General features: G+C 43.1%; 1 protein-coding gene across 2 annotated transcripts in view; it reads left to right on the top strand.

Moving 5' to 3' along the window:
* CPS1 (carbamoyl-phosphate synthase 1) overlaps positions 1 to 27211 on the top strand; it is a 157483-nt gene extending 130272 nt beyond the window's left edge. For both annotated transcript variants that reach the window (XM_081015519.1, XM_081015518.1), the window contains 9 exons: positions 356 to 463; positions 1030 to 1119; positions 2991 to 3161; positions 4827 to 4901; positions 14738 to 14836; positions 23030 to 23089; positions 23950 to 24062; positions 24984 to 25113; positions 26791 to 27211. In XM_081015519.1, coding sequence (XP_080871645.1) covers positions 356 to 463; positions 1030 to 1119; positions 2991 to 3161; positions 4827 to 4901; positions 14738 to 14836; positions 23030 to 23089; positions 23950 to 24062; positions 24984 to 25113; positions 26791 to 26889 — 945 coding nt within the window. In that variant the 3' untranslated portion in view covers positions 26890 to 27211. The remainder of the gene's footprint in view (positions 1 to 355; positions 464 to 1029; positions 1120 to 2990; positions 3162 to 4826; positions 4902 to 14737; positions 14837 to 23029; positions 23090 to 23949; positions 24063 to 24983; positions 25114 to 26790) is intronic.
* The last annotated feature ends 717 nt before the right edge of the window (positions 27212 to 27928 follow it).

Here is a 27928-nt window from a genome sequence, read left to right as displayed (position 1 = left end):
GGGAGGTATGAGGAGGTCCGGGAAACAAGTAAACGTAAAAGAAGTGATGAAAAGACGGAATTGTTTTTAACTGTTTTTTCTTTTTCTTTTTTATATTTTGTATTGTGTATTTTTCTTTTTATTGTTAATTTTTTTATTAATGTGATCCTTTTCTTGTGAAATTTTAATAAATATTATTTTTTTTAAAAAAAAGGTAAGTGAAGAGAGAAGATATTTGGGGATAACAGTCGTTAGCAGATAACAAGGTTTAAACATTGTACAGCTTATTTAACCACGAAGCACTGGCTCACAGCCATTTTAGCTACCACAGTTTGCTATTACATACTAACACTTTTACTGGCTCTTTTTTGAGCAGGTTATCTGTCATGCTGTTTCTGAGCATGTGGAAGATGCTGGTGTTCACTCTGGAGATGCTACGTTGATGTTCCCTGCACAAACGATTAGCCAAGGAGCCTTGGAGAAGGTCAGCATGGTTTTGTTTTGTTTTAATGATAACGGGCAGCATTAGACCGTGGACACTATTAACTATACTAATAAACTCTTTAGAGACACACTGAAAACAATTATGGCCACCAGAGTGGAATTGGGTAGCTCTCAGAGTTTGTTTTAAAAAGAGAGGAAAAGGCTAGTGTATATGTTCTGTGCCAAGGCACTACAGCATCCAATATGTGTTCTGCCTCAGGGCAAGCAAGTTAACTCAGAGAAACATTATTTGCATCGTCTTGATCCATAAGTAATGGAGAGACCTACTGGTCCTCCATGTTGCATACCTGGCTGCTTCCTTTATTTGCTGTGTTAGGGGGAGTTAGGGAGCGATGAAGCAAGCCTGGAAACGCAACTTGGAGCTCATTCTCAGGCGTAATTTGGGGCAGTTCTGACAGTGAAGAGCCAGCACTTATCTGCAAGATGTTCAAGGGAGCGGTGGCTCTCCAATTCCAGGTTCTCAGGTTGTTGCTGCGGTGGTAGTTGTTTTACTTTTGGGGGCAGGAGGTTGTCTGAGTAAATACATGCTTTCTTCTGTTCTCTCAGGTGAAAATTGCAACCAGGAAGATTGCAGATGCCTTTGCTATCTCTGGACCATTCAATGTTCAGTTTCTCATCCGGGGAAATGAAGTCTTGGTGAGACCCATTTTAGCTCAATGTACAAAGTGGCTCCTCATCATAATAAAGAGGGAGCTGTCCTTCAAAAGCCCTCTTTTTCTTGATACCCACCGGGCGAAAAATCACCAAGGCTGTTGCCGTTGTTTGCTGCACCACATGGGACAGTGCTAGGCACATAATATCTGCCTTGTTTGCTGCTACATGGGTCTTTGTACCACTGATACGCTGCCATTCACCACTTTATAAGGCGCCCTGTGATACAATTTTGAGAAAAGAACTCTGTCTGCCCACACAATGCAGTAATTTGAGGATAAAGCAAGCTCTGTAGAATTGCCGTCTGTCAGCAAGTGTGTTAGCTCAGCACTGGGCTTAAATCAGATCAGCACTAAATAAGATTTGTAAGAATGTTATATGAGACTCATCCTATTAGCACAGCACAAGTTTGACTCTACAATACATACCTATTTTGCTTTCTACGGTCATTATGGATAGCTAGAGAGCAAATCGGAAGGCAGAGGGATAGAAGAAAACATAGGAAGATGGTGTGCCTTCAAAGCAGTTTTACTGAAAGGGCGACATTTTCATAGAGCTCTCACCCCCATGTAAAAAAAATCTAGTGCCTAAACTTACTCCTAGCCCTCAGGCCCAGCTATTGCAGCACTTCACGACAAAACTAAGACAGACATTAATTGCATGAATGCAATTAGCATAAACAGCTTAAAAAAATATTAATTGCAGATGGCAGTGGGGGATGGAGAGCAATATTTGGACTGCAGGAGGTGGGAGTGGGAGTTTAACCCTTTCCTTCTTGGTCCATTGTTGAAAACCCTCCCTCCTTCAGGAAGCTACTATTTGCACCAGGAGGGAAAACTCATTTGAGGCCAGTGGAGACAGCATTGTAGGGAAGGGACTTGAGTTGGGACCACTGTGGAGCAGAGCAAGGGAGAAGATCAAATGTTCTCTCCTGATCTTCTACAGGGGCCCCTGAAGCTGCTATATACATTTTTTTAATTTATTGTTTGTCCCCCCTCCAAGTCCAAACAATTATTATCAAAGTCTTCTCTGAAGGCTAGAAGGGCAATTCAGCCTCTGTTCATGCTCCTCAAAGACTCACACTATGGATGGCCCCAAATCCTACAAGGTTAAAAAAAAAGTCCCCTTCCCTCCTTATAACAGTAGGAGCATGGCACCTTTTTCTTTGTGCATGTGCTGTAATACAGCACACTGTTTTTAAGCCTGTATGCAACTTTCTTTCATATACTTACAATAAAGGAGCATAGCTACTCTCATGAAAGCCTATCCTGCTTCTCTGATGTGAGCTGGGAATCCAGAGTGAAAAGTGATGAGGCCCAACATATCGTGAAACAATCCCCTTATGGTTTCGGTCACAGATCCTTTGTTTCCCCTTCGCCATCCCTCCTGTATCGTTATTGCCCATTGGTAGTGTCCTGTCACGCTTAAATGTGCCACGCTTGCCCCCTTGACTCTTACATACACTTCTCTTGTGGCTCCCCCTGAAAGTGCCCGCAGAATAAGACGATTTAGCTTTATGGGCCTGCAGTGTTCAGTTATGGGAAATGTTGCCCATCCTGCAAAACATGAACTGAAAGAAATGATTAACCATTTGGGGATACAGGTTGTCTGACTTTAAAATATGTGATCTCAGAAAGTGTTGAGACTCTACTAGGCCTTTCCTCTTGCTATGGCCTATATCTGCTTTGAGTGTAGCAGGTGGTCATTTCTATTCACTCTCAGATGGTGGGAAATTGAGGTCTAACTTCCAGAAACGTTTTGAGTGTTGCCAGTGGCTAAGACTAGAAGGAAGGCATTTGTCTTTCCTCACAATGAGGACGCGGGGTTTAAAGGTGCTTCTCCTGCCTCATCCTCAGGTGATAGAGTGCAACCTGCGAGCTTCACGCTCTTTCCCATTTGTGTCCAAATCTCTTGGTCTTGATTTCATTGATGTGGCCACTAAAGTGATGACTGGGGAGCAAGTCCATGAGGCCACCCTTCCTGCGCTGCCAAAACCCATGATTCCTTCAGACTACGTGGGCATTAAGGTAAGCCTGAAGCAGTTAAGGCTTCATGTGATATGTTCAGCTCTGATTGCCCATTCATTTGATGGAGATGGGGGGAAAGGAGTTATATTGGTAAGAGAAATGGGTTAAATATCCCCACTTTTTGATGAGAATGCAATGGGCAAAGGGGGGGGTAAAGGTTGCAATTAAAAACTAGAAACATCAAAAGTGGATGACTCTTGCATATTGGCAGCGTTATTGTATGCAGAGGCAGCTGGCGTGCTTAACGAAAAGGAGACGGGTGACGCTGCTGTATCTAGAAGCGGTTAGCCCTGGTTTTCATAGTTTCGGACCCTTTATCTCTGGTTATTCCCACCCCAAAAGAAGCTTTGTTGTATATCTGTGTTTTGCTTTAGTTATTTGTATGGAAGTCACAACCACAGGATTTGTCTATCTAGGAGGCAACAAAATGCTTTTATGTGCCTATGGCATGTATGATTATTAAAATGTCAGAAATAATTAGAAGTATCTCAACAGGCACTTTGGGATTGACAGAACCTTTTAAATATTAAGCACATTATTATTAATTAGTTTTACCTTCTCCTGAAGTGCCCCAGACCAACACCCTGATACTGTCTTCTTTTGAACCTTTGCTCTCCCATTTAAAAAGCTAGCCCAAAACATCTGGCCACAAGCCAAACTTGTCAAAAGCCAAAGAGGGGGAGGCTTCCCTGCGTCTGTCTCACAGCCACAAGACAGAAGGACCCATCACAACCGCTTCTCTGGGTTGGATTGTCTGTCCCCGTCCATCTCTGTTTTCCACCCTGTCACTAAAGAAGAATAACTGGACAAATTTAGGGGAATGAGGTTGCAAGAAAAATTGTGGGTATTTGTATGTCTTGGTGAACAGAGGAGGGTCCCTGGCTGTCCTTGAAGATGACTTATAAACTTCAGTTGGTCCAAAGTGCAGCAGCCAGGTTCACTTCAGAGTCCATATAACTCCTATTTTAAAACAGCCTCATGGCTGCCAGTTCATTTCTGGGCTCCCTTCAAAGTGCTCAGTGTTTAAAGCCCTAAATGACTCAGGCCCCCAATACCTCAAAGGCTGCCTCCTTCCCCACAGACCCCTTTAGGTGCTAAGATCGGCAGAAGGGGTTCCTAGATGCCATAACATGGCACACTTGCTCTCTGCAACTAGAGCAATTTTACCCTTAGGCTTAAATATTTATTACATAACTAACACGAGAAATATTTTCAGATACCATATTTCAGCCTAGGGTTATAGAAGTACATGGCATTTAATTTATTCCTACATTGAACAACCCACATGGTACTAAATGTTTTAAGCATGTACACATAATATGAATAGTCTCCAAGAACAGGTCTCCAAAATTTACAACCTACCAGTATAAATGCAGACCAAGGAAATATGAACCGTAGTCTGCTAGAGTACATGCGTTTCTTCCCCATGTTTTTGCTGGGGTGGCAGAGTGGTCAAGCACCTGGCTGGCCACACTGGAACACCCATGGGCTGCGCTTGGGTTGTTGGGTCACAGCATGTGCAAGCCTTAGAAAAATCATTACTATTTCTGCCGCAAGCGTAATTCTTGAGCACTTAATTCCGTACCTCTCACTGTAACAAGTTGGGCGAGGGCTGATGTCACAATTTTAGTGGAGCATCAATTTATTCTCTTTCTCTTTTTCTAGGCTCCAGTGTTCTCCTGGCCCCGTCTGAGAGATGTTGACCCTATTCTCCGATGTGAAATGGCATCCACCGGGGAGGTACTAATTTTTAAATGTTATCTCATAATGTCAATACAGTGGTACCTCGGTTTAAGAACAGCCCTGTTTACGAACTATTCAGTTTATGAACTCTGCAAACCTGGAAGTAGTGTCCCGGTTTGTGAACTTTACCTCGGTCTAAGAACAGAATCTGAACGGTGGAAGGGCACTGGCAGCGGGAGGCCCCCTTAGGGAAAGCGCACTTCGGTTTAAGAATGGCTTCAGTTTAAGAATGGACTTCCGGAACGGATTAAATTCGTAAACCAAGGTACCACTGTACAGTTCTACTTCAAATATGACTTCAGATTGCAGTCTCTCCTTCTAGCTCCTCAGCTGTTGTTCATTTAAGGCAGCTGACTCACTCTACTGGCCAGGATCCCTCTTGAGTCAGCGCTTCCACAATCTGATTCTTACTGGAGAGTAGGTCATCACCTCACTAAAGGTATCTTTATTGTACAGGTGACTCTCAACTTATGTGGGGTTACATTCTGGGGAGAGCACATAAAGCCAAAATTGCATATACTGTAGTCAAAACACATTGGGTGCAATGGCAGGTGGAGTTGCCAAGGCCCCCCCAATGCCTGCCTGCTTTTTAATTTTTGCTTCTTTTTTTGTTTAAAAGGTTTGCGAAGCGTGTAAAGCTGAATGCATAAAAGTTTAATGCACATAAGTTGCGAGTTACCTGTACTTAAATTGCTAGGTGTCTTCAGGATAGGGTAGGGGGGACAAGCAATGTAGACCTTGGAAGCCATTTCCCCCCACCCAGTGCAAAGACACCTAACCTTTCTTAACCAAACTGATTATCTGCAGAAAATAACTTTTTTTGACCATTGGATGTCCCTCTTCATTTGTGTCTGAGTCCTATCTATTTGCGATGATCATTGCAAAGGCCTGAACTCCCTGTTTGTTTTTCCTCACAGAGAGATGTCAGGTTCTGGTAAATATTCTAGAGTGACAGAGTGTACATTTTATGAAATACCTAGCCAGCTCCTGACAGACAAATATATACAACCTTCAAAATCCTCATTAATGCAGCGTCACAGAAACAACACTAGACTTCAAAACAGGAATATTTGGTCTTTTTTGGAACTGTGAAGTTACGTCAGGGTAACATACCTGAGGTGATATTTTTATGGTTGCTTTGGTTACCATCATGATATGTAATGCAGAAAAAGAACTACAGGTAGGACTCTTCGAACCCTGAATGGCTGCAGATATAATACCGTTTCTGGATCGTTTCCATAACTTCACTCTAATTAGCATATCCCAGGAGAGGAAGGAATCCACTGCGTGTTCCTTTATTATGGGTTCATTTGTTAGGTGACTTAAGGCTTTTATTCTATAGCACTAAGTATGCATTAGAGGGATGCGGGTGGCATTGTGGTCTAAACCACAGAGCCTAGGGCTTGCCGATCAGAAGGTTGGAGGTTCGAATCCCCGCGACGGGGTGAGCTCCCGTTGCTCGGTCCCTGCTCCTGCCAACCTGGCAGTTTGAAAGCAAGTCAAAGTGCAAGTAGATAAATAGGTACTGCTCTGGCGGGAAGGTAAACGGTGTTTCCGTGTGCTGCTCTGGTTTGCCAGAAGCGGCTTAGTCCTGCTGGCCACATGACCCGGAAGCTGTACGCCGGCTCCTTCGGCCAATAAAGCGAGATGAGCGCCGCAACGCCAGAGTCGGGCATGACTGGGCCTAATGGTCAGGGGTCCCTTTCCCTTTAAGTATGCATTGCTTGAGCCCTGCATGGCCAGCCTCCTCCTTGGGCAACACTAGTAACCTTTCTGTATACCAGAACTGCAAAGGGTGCAATGCTGGCCAGCGCTAGCAGTCGCTTCCCTCCTGGCTTCCTAGGATGACCAATTTATCAGGTCACCCAGAAGTGGAGATTATAAATTTGACCCATCTAGGGATGCTGCAGTAATCTCAACAGGTTCAGAATCTGACCTGGAAACTGCAGTTTCATTTTCCATTGGGGAAAAAGCTGAAAGTGGCTAGATGTGTGCATCCTTTTGCAAGGTAATTCAGAGGGGAAAACATGGCTGCCCTTGTCCAAGGTAGTTGGGTGGGGGTGAAGAAGAATCATTATTTACCCAAATGTGTATCCACATATGCCTTGCATTAAAGCAATGGAGTGGCTAGACAGCATCAACATTTGGTTGTCCATCCGATTACACCTTTGGTTCCTATAGAATCTTGGAATTGTGGAGTTGGAAGGGATCCCCAGGGTCTTCTGGTCCAACTCCCTGCAATGCCAGAATCTGAACTAGATCATGGAATCACAAATTCTACTTGAGGCTGTGGTGTGTAAAATTGGAAACGGCACATGGGCGTCTTCAGAGGGGAACAAGATTGCAGATGTGGGTGAAAGGTTATGTGCTTGTATGCATGTGAGCCCACAGACCCATAGGCTCAAGAGGGAGAGTTTCCATTTTACCCACTTTCATGTTACCCACACAGTGAAGCCTACCCATGGGTATGAGTAGGAGATGAGACAAGGGGACCTCAAGGTCCCTTCTATCTAGAATCATTCTAGATAGGGCAATTAAATGTACATGCATATTATAGCCAGTAGGCACTGCTGAGGTGTTAAAAATAAAGGAGAATTGTATTTTAAATGGAAATGAAGGGGCTCCATGTAGACCTTTGTGATCTTAAACATTTGTATGCACAAGCACCTCAAATTAATCTGGGACATATGCAGCCCTATTCTATAACTCAGGAGTAAGACCTGATGAATGCAATGGATTTACTCCAAATAATTACAAAATAAATATGATGAATAGGTTCATAAGTATTCAATTTTGACATATAGTATCTATAGGGTATATGATATATTTCATGCAGAGTATTGCAAATATATTACTGGAATATTGTCGATTCTGCTCATTTCAGAGATTTTAAAAAATATATTATTCTGCTCTTCCAATTGTAGTCCAATCCTTAACTGCAGCAAATTGGCTGAAATAGTCTGATTGTCCTTCTAACTTTCTGAAAGGAGTTGACATCTTGAGAAACAAAAAAAGAACAGTAGTTTAGCCAAGGGGTGAGGATTAGTTTTCTGCATGTTAGATGGAGAGAGAGAATATTTTAGTCATAAATGAGAGATTATTAACTTTTATGACTTTGAAAGATCCATATTCACAATTGCCATAAAACAGACGAGTAGAGAAGGTCTTTCTTACCAGTGAATGGAGGGTCATAACTCTAATGGTAAAACAGCCACTTATTCTCCAAATGCATTTTAAATACACACAGAACTTACTGTCCATGTGACTATGCTGTCACTGTATAGTGAAGTATGTGGAATAAATTTTGATTTAAATTTGAATTTCCAACCGCTGATATAATTGCCAGTAAAAGAACCCTAATACTTTTGAGATGATGTTTCCCTTCCCCATGTGCAGTTTAGCTATTGCTATCCAGAATGATGGGTAGAAGAGAATGCGATTGTTAGGGTTAATTATATTCAGGCTCATAATATTGTTACATCCATGTTGATCTGCCTCTTTGGGGTTTTGCATACCCTACTAGCTGATAGTGAGTGACAGATTAATGGTTTACTAATGGGCCATTAAGCTCGTTTTTATCACTTTGAATTGAAGTCCTGTCCAAGGTGGAATTATTTTGCCTTGGTGGAGCCTGGGAGAGAAAGCGAATGTGCATGTGAGAGGGAAACTGGCAAGCATGTTTGCAAACATCATTCCTTAGGAGAAGCCTTTGCTCCATTGTTTGTTCCTTTCTTTGAAATCCTGAACTTAGTATTTCCTGTGTTGCTTCTGCTCTACCCCGTACTACTGCTTCAGCATCTGTATTTGTAAATATTATTATTATTATTATTATTCATTCCATTTCTGTACTGCTATATATTTCAAAGAAATAAACTCAAAGTGGTTTGAGTTTTTAAAAAATCAAATGAAACAATCCAGAAGAAAGTCAGATGTAAAGCATACCTTCAAAGCAAAATAATTAACAGGAAACTAAAGTATTATCTTAAAGATTTCAAAACAAAAGATTATGAAGGTGGTCAACTTCAGAATGCATACTTAACGAAGCAAAATTAACACAAATACACACTGTCTCTCTCACTGTATATATAAAACATTACAAAAATAAAGCATTACTTAAGAAAAATAGAAAATGCACATTTAAAACAGTGTAATTAAGAAGAGTACAATTATTATCATAAGCTTAGAACTCATCTGCTGCTGTTGCTGCCAATCCTGCCAATGGTGGCTCATGGCTGTGGAAGCTGAGGCTTGGTGACCTGGAGCTTGATGATTTGTAACCCCAAATTTTGGATCCTCTCCAAACTAATGCCAAAGTTGTGTGCTTGTTTTGTGCTGTTTATGCCACAAAGCTTGTGTTTTGTGCTGCCCCCCAAACTAAGTAATTGATACTCAGCCTGGGGTTACAAGCTGGCACCCAAAAATGATACTGATACCGGGGGCCATAGGTGTTGAATAGTGGGTAGACATAGCAGACGACGCAGCGATTTCTCCAAAGCAGCTCTTTATTTGTAAGCTGTCACAGAACTGAACAGCAAACAGCTCAGCCGGCCTGCTTTTATAGGCAGCCGGCTGTCAACACTGTAGCAACAACAACCCAGGGTTTCCCGCCTAAAGTAACTGACGTGGACCTGAGTGAAAACTATCTACACGATACTCCTGGTGGCCAGGGTGAGAACTTCAATACATAACACCCCTCCCCACCGAGATAAGTCGTTAGTTACAATCATAGTGGTTCCATTACATACAGCAATACACTTATTGGTTTCAGTAAGGCGCATAAGCATATTAATTGACCCTATTCACCATACAGCTTTACATGTGCAGTTTGTCCAGTGAACATAGTCTTTTAAATACAGGCTACTGGCCTTGTGGATTTCCTGGGCGGAGAGTTCAGCAGCTTCTGTGGCCATGGCCTCCTCAATGGCTTTCTGCAGCGTGAGGTCTGGCCTGGCGAGGAGATGCCGTTGCAGACGGATGTCCCGGACCCCGCAGACGAATCGATCCATCAGGGCATCGTCTAAGTCTCGGAACTCGCAGTGCATTGCAGCCTGTCGGAGGGTGGCGGTGTAGTTGTTAATTGACTCCCCCTCTGCCTGGTTCTGGTGGTAGAACGCATGGCGGGCAGCAATCTTGGACGGCTTTGGCGCGTAGTGGTTGCGTAGCTTCTCTTGAATCGTGTCCCACGGCTCTGCCTGGACTGCTAGAGGTGCAACCGATGCTCGGGGCCATCGCGAACACTTTGGGGCCACAAAGGCTGAGGAATAGGCCCCGCTTCTGCTCTACAGACTCTCTTGTCAGCTCATTTGCTTGGAGGTAGCAGTTGAACCGAGCGAGGTAGGAGTCCCATGATTCAGAGGCTGGGGCAAACGGCAGTAGAGGCACGAGTGAAGCCATGGTTCCGATGCCGACATGGACGCGATGAATGGAACACCGTGCCCTAGCCAGAAGGGTCAGCTCTGAATTGGTTCTGCTCTGTGATGCTCAGTGTTTCAGCTCCGTGATTCAGCTCAGCGCAGAGGGTGGCCACGTCTGGCTGTGCTCTGATGTCCATCGATCCCACCCTCGTCGCCAGTTAGGTGTCCCCCTGAACCCAGAATTCTGGGGCTGCCTCAAGCCTTTTCAGCAGCCACAGCTTTTGCAGCTGGAGTCTCGCCCTCTCAGGCCAGGGGGGGAAAGGCCTGCAAGGCAGGGAGCAGGTCTTCCAGGGCTCACAGCTAGAACACCTCGTGACAGAGACATTGTGAGGGCCCACATGTCTCTCCTGTAAAGGACTTGAGTCTCCCACTGCTGGGAAGTCCTGAGCAGCACTCGAGGAAGGGAAGCAGGCAGTCGTCTTGATAGAAGTGTTGCCAAACAGAGAAGAAATGCCAAACAAGTTGGAGAAATGCTTACTCATGATGACACCTAGGAGGTCTCTGAGACATTAAAATCTGGCCTTAAAGGGGACCGCTTTACCTTTTGTTGCTCCCCGGTAAGCAGCTGGTGCTTTCATCAGTGCAGGTTTGAAGGGGAAAGCCATACCCCTTGCCCTTTGTTTTGTCCAGCAACTATCCATTCTACATTTACCGCCCTCTGGGACCTGTATGGTCCTAGTTCTTAGCACCAGCCCTGTGCTACCTTAATCTGCAGTTTCTTGAAGATGGACTTCTGGCAAGCGATGGGCTGCACCTCACAACAGTTGGGAGAAATGTTTTTGCCAAAAATCTCAGAAACCTCATCAGGAGGGCTTTAAACTGACTAATGTGGGGGAGGGAGACAGTGCTCCTGAAGGTAGGAGTCTATCAATTGATGATCATCCAAATATCATAGACCAAATGGAGTAAACAGCACGCAGACCTAGTGGTGGGTGGAAAAAATCCTTAAATAAGAGTCACGGGGGAATGATTAATGGACTCCAATGTCTGTACACTAATGCGCAAAGCATGGGAAATAAACAAGATGAGCTTGAGCTCTTGGTACAGCAAACTAAATATGACATAATAGGCATCACTGAAACCTGGTGGGATAAGTCCCACGATTGGAATGTAATAATGGGGGGATACAATCTATTTCAGAGAAACAGACCAGACAAGAAAGGAGGAGGAGTGGCGTTATATGTCAGGGATGTGTATGCCTGTGAAGAGATCCAAGATTTAGAACCTCAAAGCCAAAGTGAGAGCATTTGGGTCAAAATTAAGGGAGAGAAGAATAACAGTGACCTCATTGTGGGAGTTTACTATAGATCCCCAAGCCAAACGGAGGACATAGATGATGCCTTCCTGGAACAGATGGCCAAGCATGCAAAAGGAAGGGAGATAGTAGTAATGGGGGACTTCAATTACCCGGATATTTGTTGGATGTCAAACTCAGCCAAGAGCATAAGGTCAAACAGATTCCTCACTGGCCTTGCAGACAACTTCATTGTCCAGAAAGTGGGAGAAGCAACAAGAGGAACAGCCATTTTAGATCTGGTCCTAACCAATGTTGATGACCTGGTTAGTGGGGTAGAAGTGGAAGGATCATTAGGCGCGAGTGATCATGCTCTTCTGAAGTTTACTATACAGCGGAAAGGAGCAGCCAAGCATACTAGGACTCAATTTCTTGACTTTAAGAAAGCCAACTTCATAAAACTTAGGGAAGTGCTGGGTGAGATCCCATGGACAGTAATACTAAAAGGAAAGGGAGTTCATGATGGCTGGGAGTTTGTTAAGAGGGAGATAGTAAAAGCACAACGTCAGGCAATACCGATGAGACGGAAACATGGAAGGTGCCTAAAGAAGCCAGGGTGGCTATCTAAAGAACGTTTAACTGAGTTAAGATTAAAAAAGGATGTGTACAAAAAATGGAAAAGGGGGGAAACCACCAAAGAGGAATTCAAACAAATAGCCAGCACGTGTAGACACAAAGTCAGAAAAGCTAAAGCACAGAATGAACTCAGGCTTGCTAGAGAGGTTAAAAGCAACAAAAAAGGCTTTTATGGGTATGTTCGTAGCAAAAGGAAGAACAAAGAAACAGTGGGGTCACTCAGAGGAGAAGATGGTGAAATGCAAACAGGGGACACAGAAAGGGCTGAACTCCTCGATGCCTTCTTTGCCTCAGTCTTCTCTGATAAAGAAAACAATGCCCGACCTGAAGAATTTGGAGCAAATGATTCAGCAGAGGAAACACAGCCCAGAATAACTAAGGAGATAGTACAAGAATACTTGGCTAGTGTAGATGTATTCAAGTCTCCAGGGCCAGATGAACTGCATCCAAGAGTATTAAAAGAACTGGCAGATGTGATCTCAGAACCACTGGCAGTCATCTTTGAGAATTCCTGGAGAACAGGCGAAGTCCCGGCAGACTGGAGGAGGGCAAATGTTGTCCCTATTTTCAAAAAGGGGAAAAGAGAGGACCCAAATAATTACTGCCCAGTCAGTCTGACATCAATACCAGGGAAGATTCTGGCACCTAGAAAGGAATGCTGTGATCACCAATAGTCAGCATGGATTTCTGAAAAATAAGTCATGTCAGACTAACCTGATCTCGTTTTTTGACAGAATTACAAGCCTGGTAGATGAAGGGAACGCAGTGGATGTAGCCTACCTTGATTTCAGCAAGGCATTTGACAAGGTGCCCCATGATATTCTTGTAAAGAAGCTGGTAAAATGCGGTCTTGACTATGCTACCACTCAGTGGATTTGTAACTGGCTGACTGACCGAACCCAAAGGGTGCTCATCAATGGTTCCTCTTCATCCTGGAGAAGAGTGACTAGTGGGGTGCCACAGGGTTCTGTCTTGGGCCCGGTCTTATTCAACATCTTTATCAACGACTTGGATGATGGATTCAAGGGCATCCTGATCAAATTTGCAGATGACACCAAACTGGAAGGGGTGGCTAACACCCCAGAGGACAGGATCACACTTCAAAACGACCTTGACAGATTAGAGAACTGGGCCAAAACAAACAAGATGAATTTGAACAGGGAGAAATGTAAAGTATTGCACTTGGGCAAAAAAAAAAATGAGAGGCACAAATACAAGATGGGGGACACCTGGCTTGAGAGCAGTACATATGAAAAGGATCTAGGAGTCTTGGTTGACCACAAACTTGACATGAGCCAACAGTGTGACGCGGCAGCTAAAAAAGCCAATGCAATTCTGGGCTGCATCAATAGGAGTATAGCATCTAGATCAAGGGAAGTAATAGTGCCACTGTATTCTGCTCTGGTCAGACCTCACCTGGAGTACTGTGTCCAGTTCTGGGCACCACAGTTCAAGAAGGACACTGACAAACTGGAACGTGTCCAGAGGAGGGCAACCAAAATGGTCAAAGGCCTGGAAACGATGCCTTATGAGGAACGGCCAAGGGAGCTGGGCATGTTTAGCCTGGAGAAGAGGAGGTTAAGGGGTGATATGATAGCCATGTTCAAATATATAAAAGGATGTCACATAGAGGAGGGAGAAAGGTTGTTTTCTGCTGCTCCAGAGAAGCGGACACGGAGCAATGGATCCAAACTACAAGAAAGAAGATTCCGCCTAAACATTAGGAAGAACTTCCTGACAGTAAGAGCTGTCCGACAGTGGAATTTGCTGCCAAAGAGTGTGGTGGAGTCTCCTTCTTTGGAGGTCTTTAAGCAGAGGCTTGACAACCATATGTCAGGAGTGCTCTGATGGTGTTTCCTGCTTGGCAGGGGGTTGGACTCGATGGCCCTTGTGGTCTCTTCCAACTCTTCTATGATTCTATGATTCTATGATAATCTGGCAGACTAATCTTTATCCCATGTTTTATCAACCTCTAGGAAATGGCCTGCAAAACTATATAGTATCCAGATGTTCCTTGCTGTGTGCTGTGTTCCAGTCAAAATCTGTGTACTTAAATACTCTGGTTTCACAAATCCTCAGGAAATGCCTAGAAACTCATGCTAAGCAACCGTGCATTTCCACTGCAAGCTGTAGCATTCATTGACGGGCCCAGGGTAGCATTTATAACCCTTGCTGTTATTTAAGCATTAAGTATTATGAACATTTTGCAGAACACATGCATACTGTGTGAACCAGAAGCTGTGTTTGGCATCCACATAATTCATAGCAGGATCCATTTATGTTGCTCCATGGTGTGCTAGTTCAGAGTAAAGCATTACTTATTCCTTCATTATTGCTTAATTAAAATATAAGATTTGTCTGGGCTGATCTGCCATTTCCCTGCTGGCTCCTGACAAAGAGAGGAAGAACTGTTGAAGGAGGGGAGGCTAGGATTCCTAGGAGAAGAACATTTCTTCCCTTTTCTTCAAATGGGTACTCATTTTGTCCGTAATCCAGCAGGAATACTCTTTTCACTTTCCTTCCTCTCCTCTAACCTTTCCACTGTCTAGGTGGCCTGCTTTGGGGAGAATATCCATTCTGCCTTCCTTAAAGCGATGCTGTCTGCTGGGTTTAAGCTGCCACAGAAAGGAATTCTGCTTGGAATCCAGGTGAGTTTGATACTGCAGAAAAGGCATGGGAGCTCTCCAAGGTCATTTCTAGACCGTTGCTATTTTCTGGTGGAGTTCAGTTACATGCTGGAAAATTCAGGTTGCACGATTCAAATGGACGTGAAAGCCCTGCCAAGGCTCTCCTGCCCCAATGCTTGTCCTGGTGGATCTTGGCATAGCACTACGTTGAGTTCACTCCTTTGATGCATTTGAAGTTCTAAATCAGGCCTTCATTTCAGGACACTAAAAGGAGCCCAACCAAAAATAAAGAAATAAATTCAAGGAGACTTCCCTCCCCGCCACCCCCTCCCCCTGCAATGCTCCTTAACTGCCTCAGGGCAATTACAAGCAGGAGACACAGAAGTATGATACGTTCATAAATCTCCACAAGGCCTGTGTGTCTGTTCCCCAAATGATCAGTCACTACGTCTGAGATTAGAAAATGCTTGGGGTCTCATAAAAAACAATTGATGGCCTTTTGCAATTCCCCCGCTGTGCTTGTAATAAGCTTACGCCCTGCATAAAGTCAATAAGAAAATAATTAAAAACAATACCGACTTTCCAGGCTGTGAATGATTATTACAGATGCTGAGACGGGGTGTGGGAATTGGGCCCACAAGTTTCAACCTCAGAAAGCAGGTCTTAGTCAACAATTGCCATGCTGGGTGGGGGGAGGCAATACTGTCATGGCAGCGGGGGGTGCCTTGGAGAGAATTGATACTACTAAGCTACTATTACACATGGAAAATGAATTCTACTGCCAGCTTTGATACAAACAGGTATGTTCTTGGGGCAAAAATAGTTCTGGCTTTGTGTCTCTGTTCTTCGCTGTTTAGCACTTTAGAGTGGGGTAGATATTCATATCCCTACAAACTGTAGGGCTGTTCCATATGTTGTAGTGTGCTCTGCTGAGCAGATGATGCTATCCCAATAAGATAGCGGTATGTAAATCATTGTGAAGGTGCAATACTTGACCTGTAAGTTGATGCTCAGTCAAACTGCATGCCCTTTTGGAAAATCCCTGGCTAGTGATTAATGAGCACTGCATATGTTTTCTGTGCTGAAAGTGTAGGTCTTAAAGAGTCACTAGGTCATGGGAAGTGGAAATAAAGTGTCAACTTCATTTATTAACTCGCTGATTTTTTTTTTCATGCATCTTTCCCTCTTGGATTAATTGCTCAGTGACCAGGGGTGTTTGTATGTGTCTGTGGGCCTGGAAACCTCAAGAAAAGGGAGGAAATCCAATTTGAATAAAGATGCAAACTGTTTCTTCTTAAAGTAAAATAATCCAGGCATAATTTAGAAGGGAAATGGGATGTTCAGTAGAATTTACAAGAAACAGGGCACCTTATTAGCTGGCAGAAGACCAAGCACCCTATCAGCTACAACACCCATTGTGCCAATAAAGGCTGAATGAATGGAAAGCTACAACACCACTAAGACATGGAACAGTATAAGCAGAACAAAAGGTTCTGATTACTGAAGCTCTATGTCCCTTTGAGAAGACTTTTAGACACTGCCTGCTCTCAAGGGCTGTGAAGGGACTAAACATTTCTGTGGCACTTTTCTTCCTCTGAGGCTATTTTAGATTGGCTTGTTGGGCATGGGGAGGGTGTGCAAATGCCAGGATGAGAGGTACCAATGGGCTCCCACTGTGAATTGCCTGCTGCATTAGGCGGGTGGACGGGCGTGGAATAGGGAGTCTCGTTGACTCATCAGAAGCTACCTTGATGGAGGTGGATAAATGAAGCTCCCTCAGGGTGTCTACCTCGTCTGGCATGGCCTACTCCTGTTACTGCGGCCACGTCGATGGCAGGAATAGTATGGAACAGCTTGTTCAGCCCTGTTATTGGCCTCTGCTAAATCCATGCTGTTTCCTTGCTCCCCTCTCAGTCTCCTTCTTGAACACATCCCAAAGAGCAGTAGTTCAGCTGTTGTAAATCTTGTGGTGATTTATTTATTTCCAGCCCTTTACCCCAAGGTGCCAGTGTTGGAAAACAACTTAGCCCAGGCCACGTGAACCCTCCGAGAGCCCCCTCCTCAAGAGCAGCCTGGGTGGGAAACGCTCCCCAGGTCTTCCTTTGCTGGGTCAGGCACAGTGGTGGCTTCTGCAAATGCTTACTCAGGGCAAACCCACCAGGCTGCCCCTCACCACTTCCCAATATGCTTGCAAATTCAGTTGCGTTCAATACAAATAGTGCCCTTGAATTATTGAACCGAAGTGGTCAGGGGCATCAGTATGTCTCATAAAATGACAATAATGATGCTGATTTGCACCAGAAGGTTCTGATGATTCCATTTTGATGGTTTTGAGGGTGGGGTGGGGGAAAGAGACTGACAATGCTAATGAAGTGATTTTTGGCTGGAACCTTGCATTTTCTATTAAGCAACATTAGATGAATGGCTCTTTTAATTCCCTTTCCTGATTGGGCTATTTAGTAATGCTTGTGGGAAGAAGTGCATCTGTCTTACAGCTGTGGTGCAGAAATGCTGAGCATCATAAAACGCTGAGAGCATTCAAGGAGTGCTTTATTTTTAGGTCCAGATAACAGAGACCAATTTCTTGGCAATCTCCTGCATGAGGCTGTGCATATTCTGAGTGTGTGTGAATTCACGAGGGCACTTGGTCTTACTGCTGTTTCTCTTCCCTGAGTGGTGGGATGTTCACAGTGGCCTTTGGACTCCTGTGTTCCTCTGGAGGGAAGAGCAGCGCAGACTAAGCACCTGGTCCTTAAATACACTTAACACGTTAACATTCATGATGACTATGCAATCCTACCTGTGAACTGCTCACACATGGAACTGAGCAACTGCTCCTGTCCCCTCCAGCATGCATGCTCTGAGCACATGACGGGCAGCATCCTGCTATGTGTTTCCCTGGAACCGTCCTTCCATTGTGATGGGTTTTTAGAATAGCTGGCTGGTGTTCACTTGTACAGGTTATTCCGTAGCTGCTAGCATGGTGCACAAGTAGTATTACTACAAAAAACTTTCCCCCAAACCTAGCCTGCTCCAGCTTACCTCTTTTAGCAACTTCTCAACTAAAACCCAGCAATCATTTACATGCAGTGAATTACGCCTGGTAGGAGAGTGCAACTTGCTGGGCACATGCTGTGAAGTGTAGGTATAATATAGTTAGTGTGTGTGTACATATGTACTGTCCAGAATTCTATAATGAAAGGTGGGATATAAACAGAATAGCTTGCATAAGACTGGAAGCTAGAATAGATTGAAATGCTAAGGAAATGTCCTATTTAATTTCCTTACGTTGAACTATGTATTTGAGAATGGTAGCCTCTTTTAAAAAAAAAAAAATTTATTGATAATTTCAAAATTACAAGAGAAATAAACAAAAAACAACTGCAATACAAAAAAAGAAAAAAGAAAAAGAAGACAATAAAAAAGCACAAAATATGAAAACCAATACGACAATACAGCAATAAAAAAGTAAAAAAGAAGAAAAAAGGAAAAAACCACAAATCCCAAATTGCATATCCATAATTTCCATTTGCTTGTTTCATTGACCACCTCACAGCTAAAAAGGTCATCAAACAAAGACTGGAGGAGGTAGATTTACAACAAAATCTTACCACAGGTGGAGGTACATGTTCCCCGATATATCAGGGCATTACATCTATGTCCCAGATACCTCGATATCTGTCTACTTTATCGGCTGCGTCGCATAGATTCGCATTTGTTAGAGCCAGATTTAATGTGTTCCCCTCAAATGTGCTGAGCAATAGATTTTCTAACGGTAAAATCTCTGTTTTGTGCGCATGTGACAACAAATCGATAGAATCCCTTTATCATATCTTGTTTAATTGCCCCTTATACAATGTTCCCCGATCAAGGATCCTGAGTTCAATCATTCTGGAAATTGCTGCTAAACCACCTGAATTACATCTAGCTTATCTACTCCAGGACATTGACTCTTATAGAACTTTACAGGTTGCTAGATTCCTGATCTCAGTTCTGTCATATAAAAGACTTCAGGGAATGCTGCATGACTATTAAAAATTCAGTAAACTCTATGCACCATCTTTATCTTCAAGGCCATAACACGGTACATTTAGAGATTATGCGTTGAAATATTTTAGTTGATATTTTAGATTGTAAAATGCTATTGATTTTATCTATTGATTTTTATCTATTGATTTGTTTTACCTTGTGGGCTTATAGCCGAATAAAGTATTATCTATCTATCTATCTCCTCACACCTCCGTTTTTGTGTTCTAGTTTAGTAATTATTTCAGCAAATTCTTTCCATCTTTCTCAATTTTTGTTATAAAATTTATCTTAACAATTTAACCTAATAATTAACTCAAAAAATCCTTACCATCTTTCCCCATATTCTATTATTCAGATTACCTTAATTTATTTAACCTTATCTTACCCCTAAGTGCCTTAAGACTTAAATCTTAAATTTCAAATATACATAGCTCCTGATATCATTTCTGCTAGAGTCGTATAGTTTCATTCCCACATTTTCCTTAATATTCATTAGCTGATTCTAAAATAAAAACATTTCCATTATAAATTCTCTTCCAATCATCATCCAGCGTCTCTTCTTCCTGGTCTCGGGTCATGTCAGTCCTTATTGTCCATTCCATCTAGTCCATCAACCTGGAAGCCTTATGTCCGAGGCCCTTAAATCTCTTCCATGTCCCTTCTGCAGTTGTTCTTCATCTTGTTTGTGCTTGCCCTTTTCCTTGTCTCTTGTTGGTCTCTGTCTTAGTTTCTTTCCTTTCTCATTGAGGAGTAGGTCTCTGGGGGATTCCAACCCAAAATTGTCTCCATCACCCTTCATCCAGCTCACCCGTTCCCCACAGTCCCACTCCCCACAGTCCTTGATATAATCCAAAATGAATTTAAAATCAAATTTCAAGATCTCTCCAAAGCTAGGAACCTCCTCATCTCCAGACTCCCCTTGGCCCACTCCAACTTCAATCTTCAATAGCAACGGCTTATGCTCCTGTAGGGCCTCGGGTCTCTCCATTTGTACTATTTGAGGTGCAGCCGCATCCTCCTCCATTGTCAACTGCACTTGCCCAGTCAGTACAGATTGATAGGTTGGTTCTTGGATGATTTCTGTATCAATGTTATTAACCACAACAGTCAAAGAGAGTGGTAGCCTCAGTCCAGTGCTAAAGAGAAGGATCCAGAGCTGTGAACACCATTATACTGTTGCAGAATTAGGCACCCAGAAAACAACTTTCTAGATTAAAAACAATGGCTGGTGAAGACGCCTTGGTTATAAATCCTTTCCCAGCATAATTTTCTTTATCTGAAAGCAGCTGTTGGAGCCTCAATTTGGGTCAGAGCTGCGGCATAGGAGTTGGATGGGGGTTGGCTCAGTATTTCTCCCCGTGCCACGGCCTCTTTCCTTAAAAAAAAAAAAAAAAGTTTGGGGCCCGTCCCTTTATTCTTTTTGATTTTTTATTAGTGGGAAATGCAAATGTAAGCAAGAATCTCAACATTCATGCAAGCACTGAAAGTGGAAGAGAGGCTGAAAGGTGCTAATGTCAATATGAAAACGCAACCATATATTATGGAATGTGGCAGGTACACTTTGTGCTCTAGAGTCTGTGGTGTGCCTCTTTCCAAACCACTTCTTCAGAGCCATATCGGCATGTTTTCTTCTCCATAGCTAGCAGCCCTGCGGGGGAATTTGCATTGGGGACTGAAGCGCAGAAGAAATGGGTCAGCCCCCTCTCCCTCCTTCTGTGCCACGGCTCTGATCCAATCTGGGGCTCCAACAGCTGCTTTTAAAAGAAGAAAATTAAATTGGGAGACCCAAACATTTGTTGCTTGTGTACCACATAGTTCAGCACTTAAGACTTGCCAAAAACATTTAAATGATTTGAAAACAGATTCGTTCAGTGTGCATGTAGGCAGTTACTGGCTAATCTGTGTAGATTTATTCTGAGTGTAGAATCAGGACTTTCTTGCATCAGAACTATTTAGAGTACCGTTCAGGCCTACCTGATCCCACATTCATCCTAGCTCAAAAATTGCTTTGTATTCTGAATCTAATAAAATTCTTAACCAATGCATCAGGGGAGATATTCTCTGCTATTTTTAGCTTGAATTGAACTGGCATTGGTCCATAAAAATTTTAAAATCATCTGCAGACGTGTGTCTGTTTTTAAAGGCTAATTATGTAACAGTGTGAAAAACATTTTGAAAGAAATGAGAAAATCCATTTCAAAACTGAACCCTGATAGCTTGCTGTAAATAAGCAAGCTTGTACTTCGTGGTTTTTAGTAGCGAATGGTTTCTTGCTCAGGTACTTTCAATCAGCTTTTACATCTAGGGCAGCTCAGATGAAGGTTGACAGCTGTAATTTCTTTTCGAGGAGAGCCTGTTTTATGTGTCACAAGTGTTCAGTACATGTTTGATAGAAGTTTATAATACTGTTGTGAAAGCCAACACCCCTGACCAGAAGGCACAGCGATTCCATAGCAGGGAAGCTGCCAAGCCTGTCATGTTGGATATTTGTATTTTCCACTTAATGTAGAGAGCAGAAATGGTTTTTTCCATGAAGTTCTTTCCAGTGACTGTGGACCTTGAAGCTATGGCTTGACTCATGTTTCCACCACAAACTCCTTGCTCGACTCTTCAGGGTTGTTCAGTCAGTGTGACCTCTCCCAGAATCAAAGAATCCATAGCGCTAGCTTGAAAAAACAAATGGCTTTGTGAAATCCTGACTCTTTGTTGGTCAAAAGCCGTTGTAGACTAACACATGGAAAGTCCTTTCCCCTTGAAGGACAACATCTGTGAACTCCCCTGAGACCTCCGGGTATAGGGAGGTTTATTGAGGTAAATTCAATAAACATTAATAAATAAAAATTAATAATGATAACATCTGCTGCCTTTCAACTGGCCAATGCTAAATTTTCCACAGTATCAAACATATTTTTTATTGGAATGCTATTTCTAAGCTGCAAGCTGAGTTCATTGAATCATAACTAGGTTGTAAAATTATATCCTTCCTGTCTTCATTTTATTTTGAATGGAGGACTGTTGTGGAAGGTTCTATGCATTCTATGCATGCATTTCATCCAATTACCAGCTCTGCCTGCATCTTTGCCATCCTCCTCCACCACTCTCTGCCCGTCTATCGCTGCTGGCTTCATGGCAAGAGTGGAAGCAACAGCACTTCATGTGGGTAGCCAGAGAATGGCTGTTGCGTTCAGAGCTGGTACCTCCAGGAAGTTTGTACCACACTTCTGGGGAAGAGAACAAACTAAATTTCTCGTCTTCTGTTGTCACTGGGCTTCATGCATTGTGGCTGAAACTTTCTAAAGTCCATGAAGAAGAAATCCTTCAGAAAATATTATTTTCTATAGACAGCTGTTTCAAAAAGCTTTTCTACAATATAGCTTCCAATTCAGGACCGGGTTCGTTCTACAGCCTCCTTTAGTTTTCAACTTTCATTTAAAAGAAAAAGCAAGTTTCCAGTTCTCATGATCATAGTATCTTAGAGTTGGAAGGTACCCAAGGGTCATATAGTCCAACCCCCTGCAATGAAGGTCGAGAGCATCCTGCCCAGGTTTGATGTCTGGGAGCTGGAAGAGGGTTTTTACTCAAGATGATTCCCTGTTCTCATGCCCCTGCCCTCACACAACTAGCCTTCCTCCATTTCCCCAAATTCCTGGTAAAAATAAGGATTAAAAATTCTAAATTGTGCACATACACACACAAAAATGTGACTAAGCAAAGCTTGTTAATAAACCTGTTCATGCAAACTTGCCCAAATCACACAAATTGCCCTGCTTGCAAGTTTTGTTTCTCTAGTTGCTGAATTTGACACTTCATAGTCCAGTAATCCTACTCCCCAGCTATAAAACCCTCAAAGGCAGTGTGCTGTGTTAAGACTCTGGGGAATCCAACTTATTGGCGAGATATGGACTTCAGTTCCATGGCAAACAGTGCCTTTGAAGCTTGTTAATCTACAAGAACTTGCCAACTGCAAGAAAGCTCATGCCCTTTATAGCTTTCTGTGACATTCACTTTTAAAAGAGGGAGATGTCCAAGACTAACACAGAGCTTTATTACATGCCCCACTATAATAGCAGAGCTTTACTGCATGTTGTAAAATATCCACTCCGCAAACACTTTCACATCTGTGGGAAGGGGATGTTGCTGCGCAAAACATGGCTTTGAGACCCACTTTCTACATTGTTCTTTCAGCCTGCCTTCCGTCCTAAATTCCTCCATGAAGCAGAGCAGCTCCATAGTCAAGGTTTTAAGGTATTGTCTGTGTGTGTGTGTGTGAGAAGCTGAGACCTCTTGTGTTCAAGCAAACCTAAGACGTGACCATGTATGGACAGGCATGTTGTGTGTGTTGCTTTGTCGTGTATTTTTTACTGGCAATACATGCGTGCCAACCAGACCTAATTTTCTAAGAGTAAAGGGGTCATATGGCTGAAAGCAACAACAGCCATACATCCTGTAATTCTCTGCCTCATAATAATCTCATAAAATAAAATGTGTCATTGCACATTTTTCAGCCCCTGCTGCACTTGTTTGGCTGGCATTCACAGGGTAGGAAGCTTGCAATGCAATTATGTTCTGTAAGACACATATAGGTTAGTTTACCAGATGCTACCAAGAGAGAAGGGAACCAAGTTCACAGAACAGGAGACACATGCCCTTGGTAACACCCCAGTTTCATTAATATTTTGAGACCTGCTATTTCTTTTGAAAATGAGTCCAGCAGGTGAAGACGAGGTCCATGAGGAGACCAAGTTTAGAATGGTCCAAAGTCTCCTGCTTGCTGCTGGCTCTTTAAGCTCCATGCAAAGCAGAGGTCACTAGGCATAAGTTACCAAGTTTCCCCATGGTGGTCAGTGTGCAATATACTGTACTAGACAGACTTAGGTCTGTGACATCACCTTACAAGAATCTTCTTTTTTAACATGGGCATTTAAAGAGAGAAAACTGCAGTTCACATATACCTAAGTAAGTTTATTCCCCCCGCCCCCGGTGATGTTACTGAAAGTCAGTAGGAAGCATTTTATTTATTTTAGTCAGCCACATACAGAACTGTTAAGATAAAATCTGTTTTTTTATTAATTATATAACACAAATGTCTTTTTATTGCTTTGCAGCTTTACGCTACAGAAGCAACTTCTCGGTGGCTCAATGCCAACGGCATTCCCGTGTCTCCAGTCGCGTGGCCATCACAGGAAAACATGGACCCCACACTCCTTCCAATCCAACAGTAAGACTTTCAGCAAATTTGCAGTAAGGGGAGTGGAAATCTGAGAAAATAATCTTGGGCTTCTGGACATGTTATTTTTGGGCCTGCTGTCCCACTTTCAGCTGGGAAATTGATCTTCCCTCTGTTGTCTGACAGTAGTCCAGCTGGCTCACTGGCCTACCCAACCCAGGGTTCAACTGGTGTGAACTGTATAAACATGGAAGTTTTTGTGACATCACAACTCTTCTTCCTCACAGCTTGTAGTTTCCTGGTTCATGGAAGACAAGTGTTAGTTTTGAGTGATGTGATGTTATTAGCACAAGTGAGCAAGCTGGAATATAGCCTGGCTGTAATTCATTTGTCATATCAGGAAAATCTATTTTATCCACTGCACATAGATGACAGAGGAGCACTGTTTCCAGACGAATGTATTACAGCCAGCCATTGTGTGGGGTCCTGTGTAGTTTAAAGCCAAAAAAGATTAAGATGGAGAGAGTGGGATCAGGACCTGGAGGAACCCTGAACGCCTTCAGCTCCTGTTGGCTTTGCAGGCATATGAACTTCATCCTGATCATATGGATTAGTTTAGTTTAAGCTGCTGCTGAGCTGGTAGTGGCTGCAGAAGCACAATCCTGTGCGGAGCTGAATATGGTCCAGAAGACTCCATGCATCTTTCGTATATTCCACCCACTGCTGTGCTTGTGTCTCACACTGTTTGCTTTTAAGTTTGAACATCTTCATCGGAATGGTAGGCAGATAGCTTCAAGGTGCTCTCATGCCTTTGGACCAAGCTTTAGAGATGTAAAATACCTACACAGTACAAAGTCTTGTGCTGATGGAATATTGGAGGGGGGCAGTGGGGAGGTGGAAATACCTTATTTTGCTTTGCTGGACTTTGTTATCTTTTATTTTTACACAAATATCTTGTGCCTTTCATTTCAGGCTCATAGAAGATGGGAGCATAGACTTGGTAATTAACCTTCCCAATAACAACACAAAGTTTGTCCATGACAATTACGTGATCCGCAGGACAGCTGTTGACAGTGGTCTCTCTCTCCTCACTAATTTGCAGGTATATTGCTCACCATTTCCCACAATCAGGTTGTTGTTTTTTAGCATGACTGGGGTTAAGGCCCATTTTAAAGCCCTAATTAATGTTTGAAAACCAACTATTTAAAGCTTCATCCAGCTCACTGATTTAAGACATTTCCTGTCATCTGTGTTGTACTTCATAGGCAGTGCCTCTTTCTTGTGTCTCTGTTGCAGTTCTAAGGCCAATTCTTTAATGAAAGCAGGGTTGCTGGTTTTCAGCAAATCCATATACATAAAAGCTAGTGCAGTCCAGAGGTTAGTAGTTCAGATCTAATCTCTTTGGTAATCTCACTAGCTAGCTTTAGGCAAAAGCCTCTGTTCCTGAAAATCAGCCTGCTATATGCGGGGCTGTTGTAAAGATTAGAACAAGACAACTTTCTGGGAGGCGGTGGCAGAAGTAGCAGCAACAGCAGGAGCAGAGAGCAGGAAGCTTCCTCCTTTGCCTGACTTCCTTCTCTGTTGCTCTGGTGTTCTCCTGAGCTCCTTTGGGGAACTACATTTGCCATGCTGGGATTTTAATTTTAATCTGAGCTGGAGAAGGTCTTTCAGGCTTGTAAAGCTCCCCTCTTGCTCCCTCCTACCTGCCTCTTGCTCCCCTGCAGCCGCTCATACTGCAGAAACGGACCCTAAAAGCATGTGAATTTTCACGAGGATCTTTTTAGATTTATTTTTATTTTGCAAACTGCTGCAGAAATGTAGAGAACTAAATTTAAGATTAGTAAATAAGATGCTCAGAGCACCGAAAGTGACCTATGCCTTTCATACCCATTACCAGCCCTGCTGGTAAGGATGATTCTTTGAGCCAAGCAGCAGTGAATGGAGGTATTTTGGGAGCTCCCCCATCATGCAAGCTTGTCCCTCATGAGTGGTTGGTTTTCATAACACGTGAACTAAAATATGATTAAATATGATAGGAGTGGGGAATTGAGAAATACAGTAGTTTTGGATGGTGAGAATGCAGGATATAAATACCCAAAATATATAAATATACGTGGTTTGTATTGTATAGTTCCATTTGCTGTCCTATGATGTGTACTCTCCCTTATTTGCCCAACTGAACCTTTTCAGAAGCAGGAATTTGTCTTGTTGTATGGACTTGATTTAACTGAGCTGAGCCCTTAACATGTGTTGCTTGCAAATCACTACAGCAAAATAAGCCCCCCCCCCCCCCCCAGCTCAGCCTTGGTGTTTGGACTGTAGATCTCTATAAGAAGTGTGTTTTTGAATCAGCAATTTAAAAAAGTTATTAAATGATGATTTTAAAATGGATAAACCTGCATAAAAGAACCTGTAGATGAGGCCTAAAGGTAAAGGGACCCCTGACCATTAGGTCCAGTCGTGACCGACTCTGGGGTTGAGGTGCTCATCTCGCTTTACTGGCTGAGGGAGCCGGCGTACAGCTTCCGGGTCATGTGGCCAGCATGACTAAGCCGCTTCTGGCGAACCAGAGCAGCGCACAAAAATGCCATTTACCTTCCCGCCGGAGCGGTACCTATTTATCTACTTGCACTTTGATGTGCTTTCGAACTGCTAGGTTGGCAGGAGTGCTAGATGAGGCCTAGATGTAGCCTAATTCTCAGCAGCCTGCTTTGTTAAATTAATCCTTTAAAAATAGTTTGTAAACATGTAAGCAGTGCCTTGATTTTTCTGGTTTCAGGTGGCAAAGCTCTTCACCGAAGCTCTCAAATACTCTGGAAAACTCAACTCTAAAAGCCTCTTCCACTACAGACAGTTCAATGCCAACACAGCAGCGTAGAAGAACATCCCTCACTGATACTGAAAGGAGGAATGACATTCCCGACTGATGACATCTGCCCAGTTCTGTAGATAATGACCCCAATGAATGCCTGTGTGTCAAAGATTTGTCTTCTACTTTGGAGACACTTTTGTACCCACATATTCTAAATGCTGAATATTTGTAAAGGTTGTACCCTTGGACTGTGTTCCTCTGAAGGCTTCCTTAGATATATCCCATTGAATAGAGTGGGACTTACTTCTAAGTACATTTGCATTGTGTTTGGGTGGTAAGCTGAAATCCCAAAGAATTCTGAAATTGATTAACATGTTAAAGTATGAAATCAGTGTCTGGTTTTAATTTTTGGTGTTGCATCTGAGCATCTCTAAGTTCATTTATGTTACAGATGGTAACTTTCTAGGAACGAGAGATTAGGCATATGATGGAATGATTTCCCGGAAAAGGCCATAAAAATATGAAATGTCATGAGATATAGCAGCATTACATATGTTTTAACCAACAAACTGATTTGCATTTTTCCGCCTCATAGGTTGCTTGGAAATATTGGCTCCTTCTAAAGAAAGGGGGGGGGAGTGATTTCTTGCCTCCCCGAGTTGCTCTCATGATGACGAAAGATTTGTGGGGGAAGGTTTTACCCCAGGACACCCTCACAATAACTCTGTGTTATGTCAGGGCTTAGGGAGAAAGTCTCCTTTGAAGACTTGCAAAGATGTGGGAGGACCGTCGCTGACTGATACAGTGCCAGGTTTTTCACACAGAAGGTCCCATTACACCAACAAATGGTTGTTGTATTGTTACTTGTGCTGCAAAAATGTGTAGAGGCTACAGTACAGAACAACAGGACATGGAAAGATCAGCCACATCTAGCAGAACGTCTTAGCAAAGTGTTTTTGGAATATGAGGAATGGCAATATGCATATTTATTCCGGTTCTGCTTCCTCCCCCCCCCCCCCCACCTTTCATCCTTTTAGTGGCCCTTAATTCTCCTGCACGGATAAGAAAGGGCACAAATAGAGGCCAAGATCATTGTCTCTGTAAC

This window comes from Podarcis pityusensis (genome assembly GCF_964106645.2).
Source record: "Podarcis pityusensis genome assembly, chromosome: 1".
NCBI classification, from domain to species: domain Eukaryota; kingdom Metazoa; phylum Chordata; class Lepidosauria; order Squamata; family Lacertidae; genus Podarcis; species Podarcis pityusensis.
The sequence above is the reverse complement of the archived record's forward strand: the minus strand, read 5'-3'. Positions and strand labels throughout refer to the sequence as shown.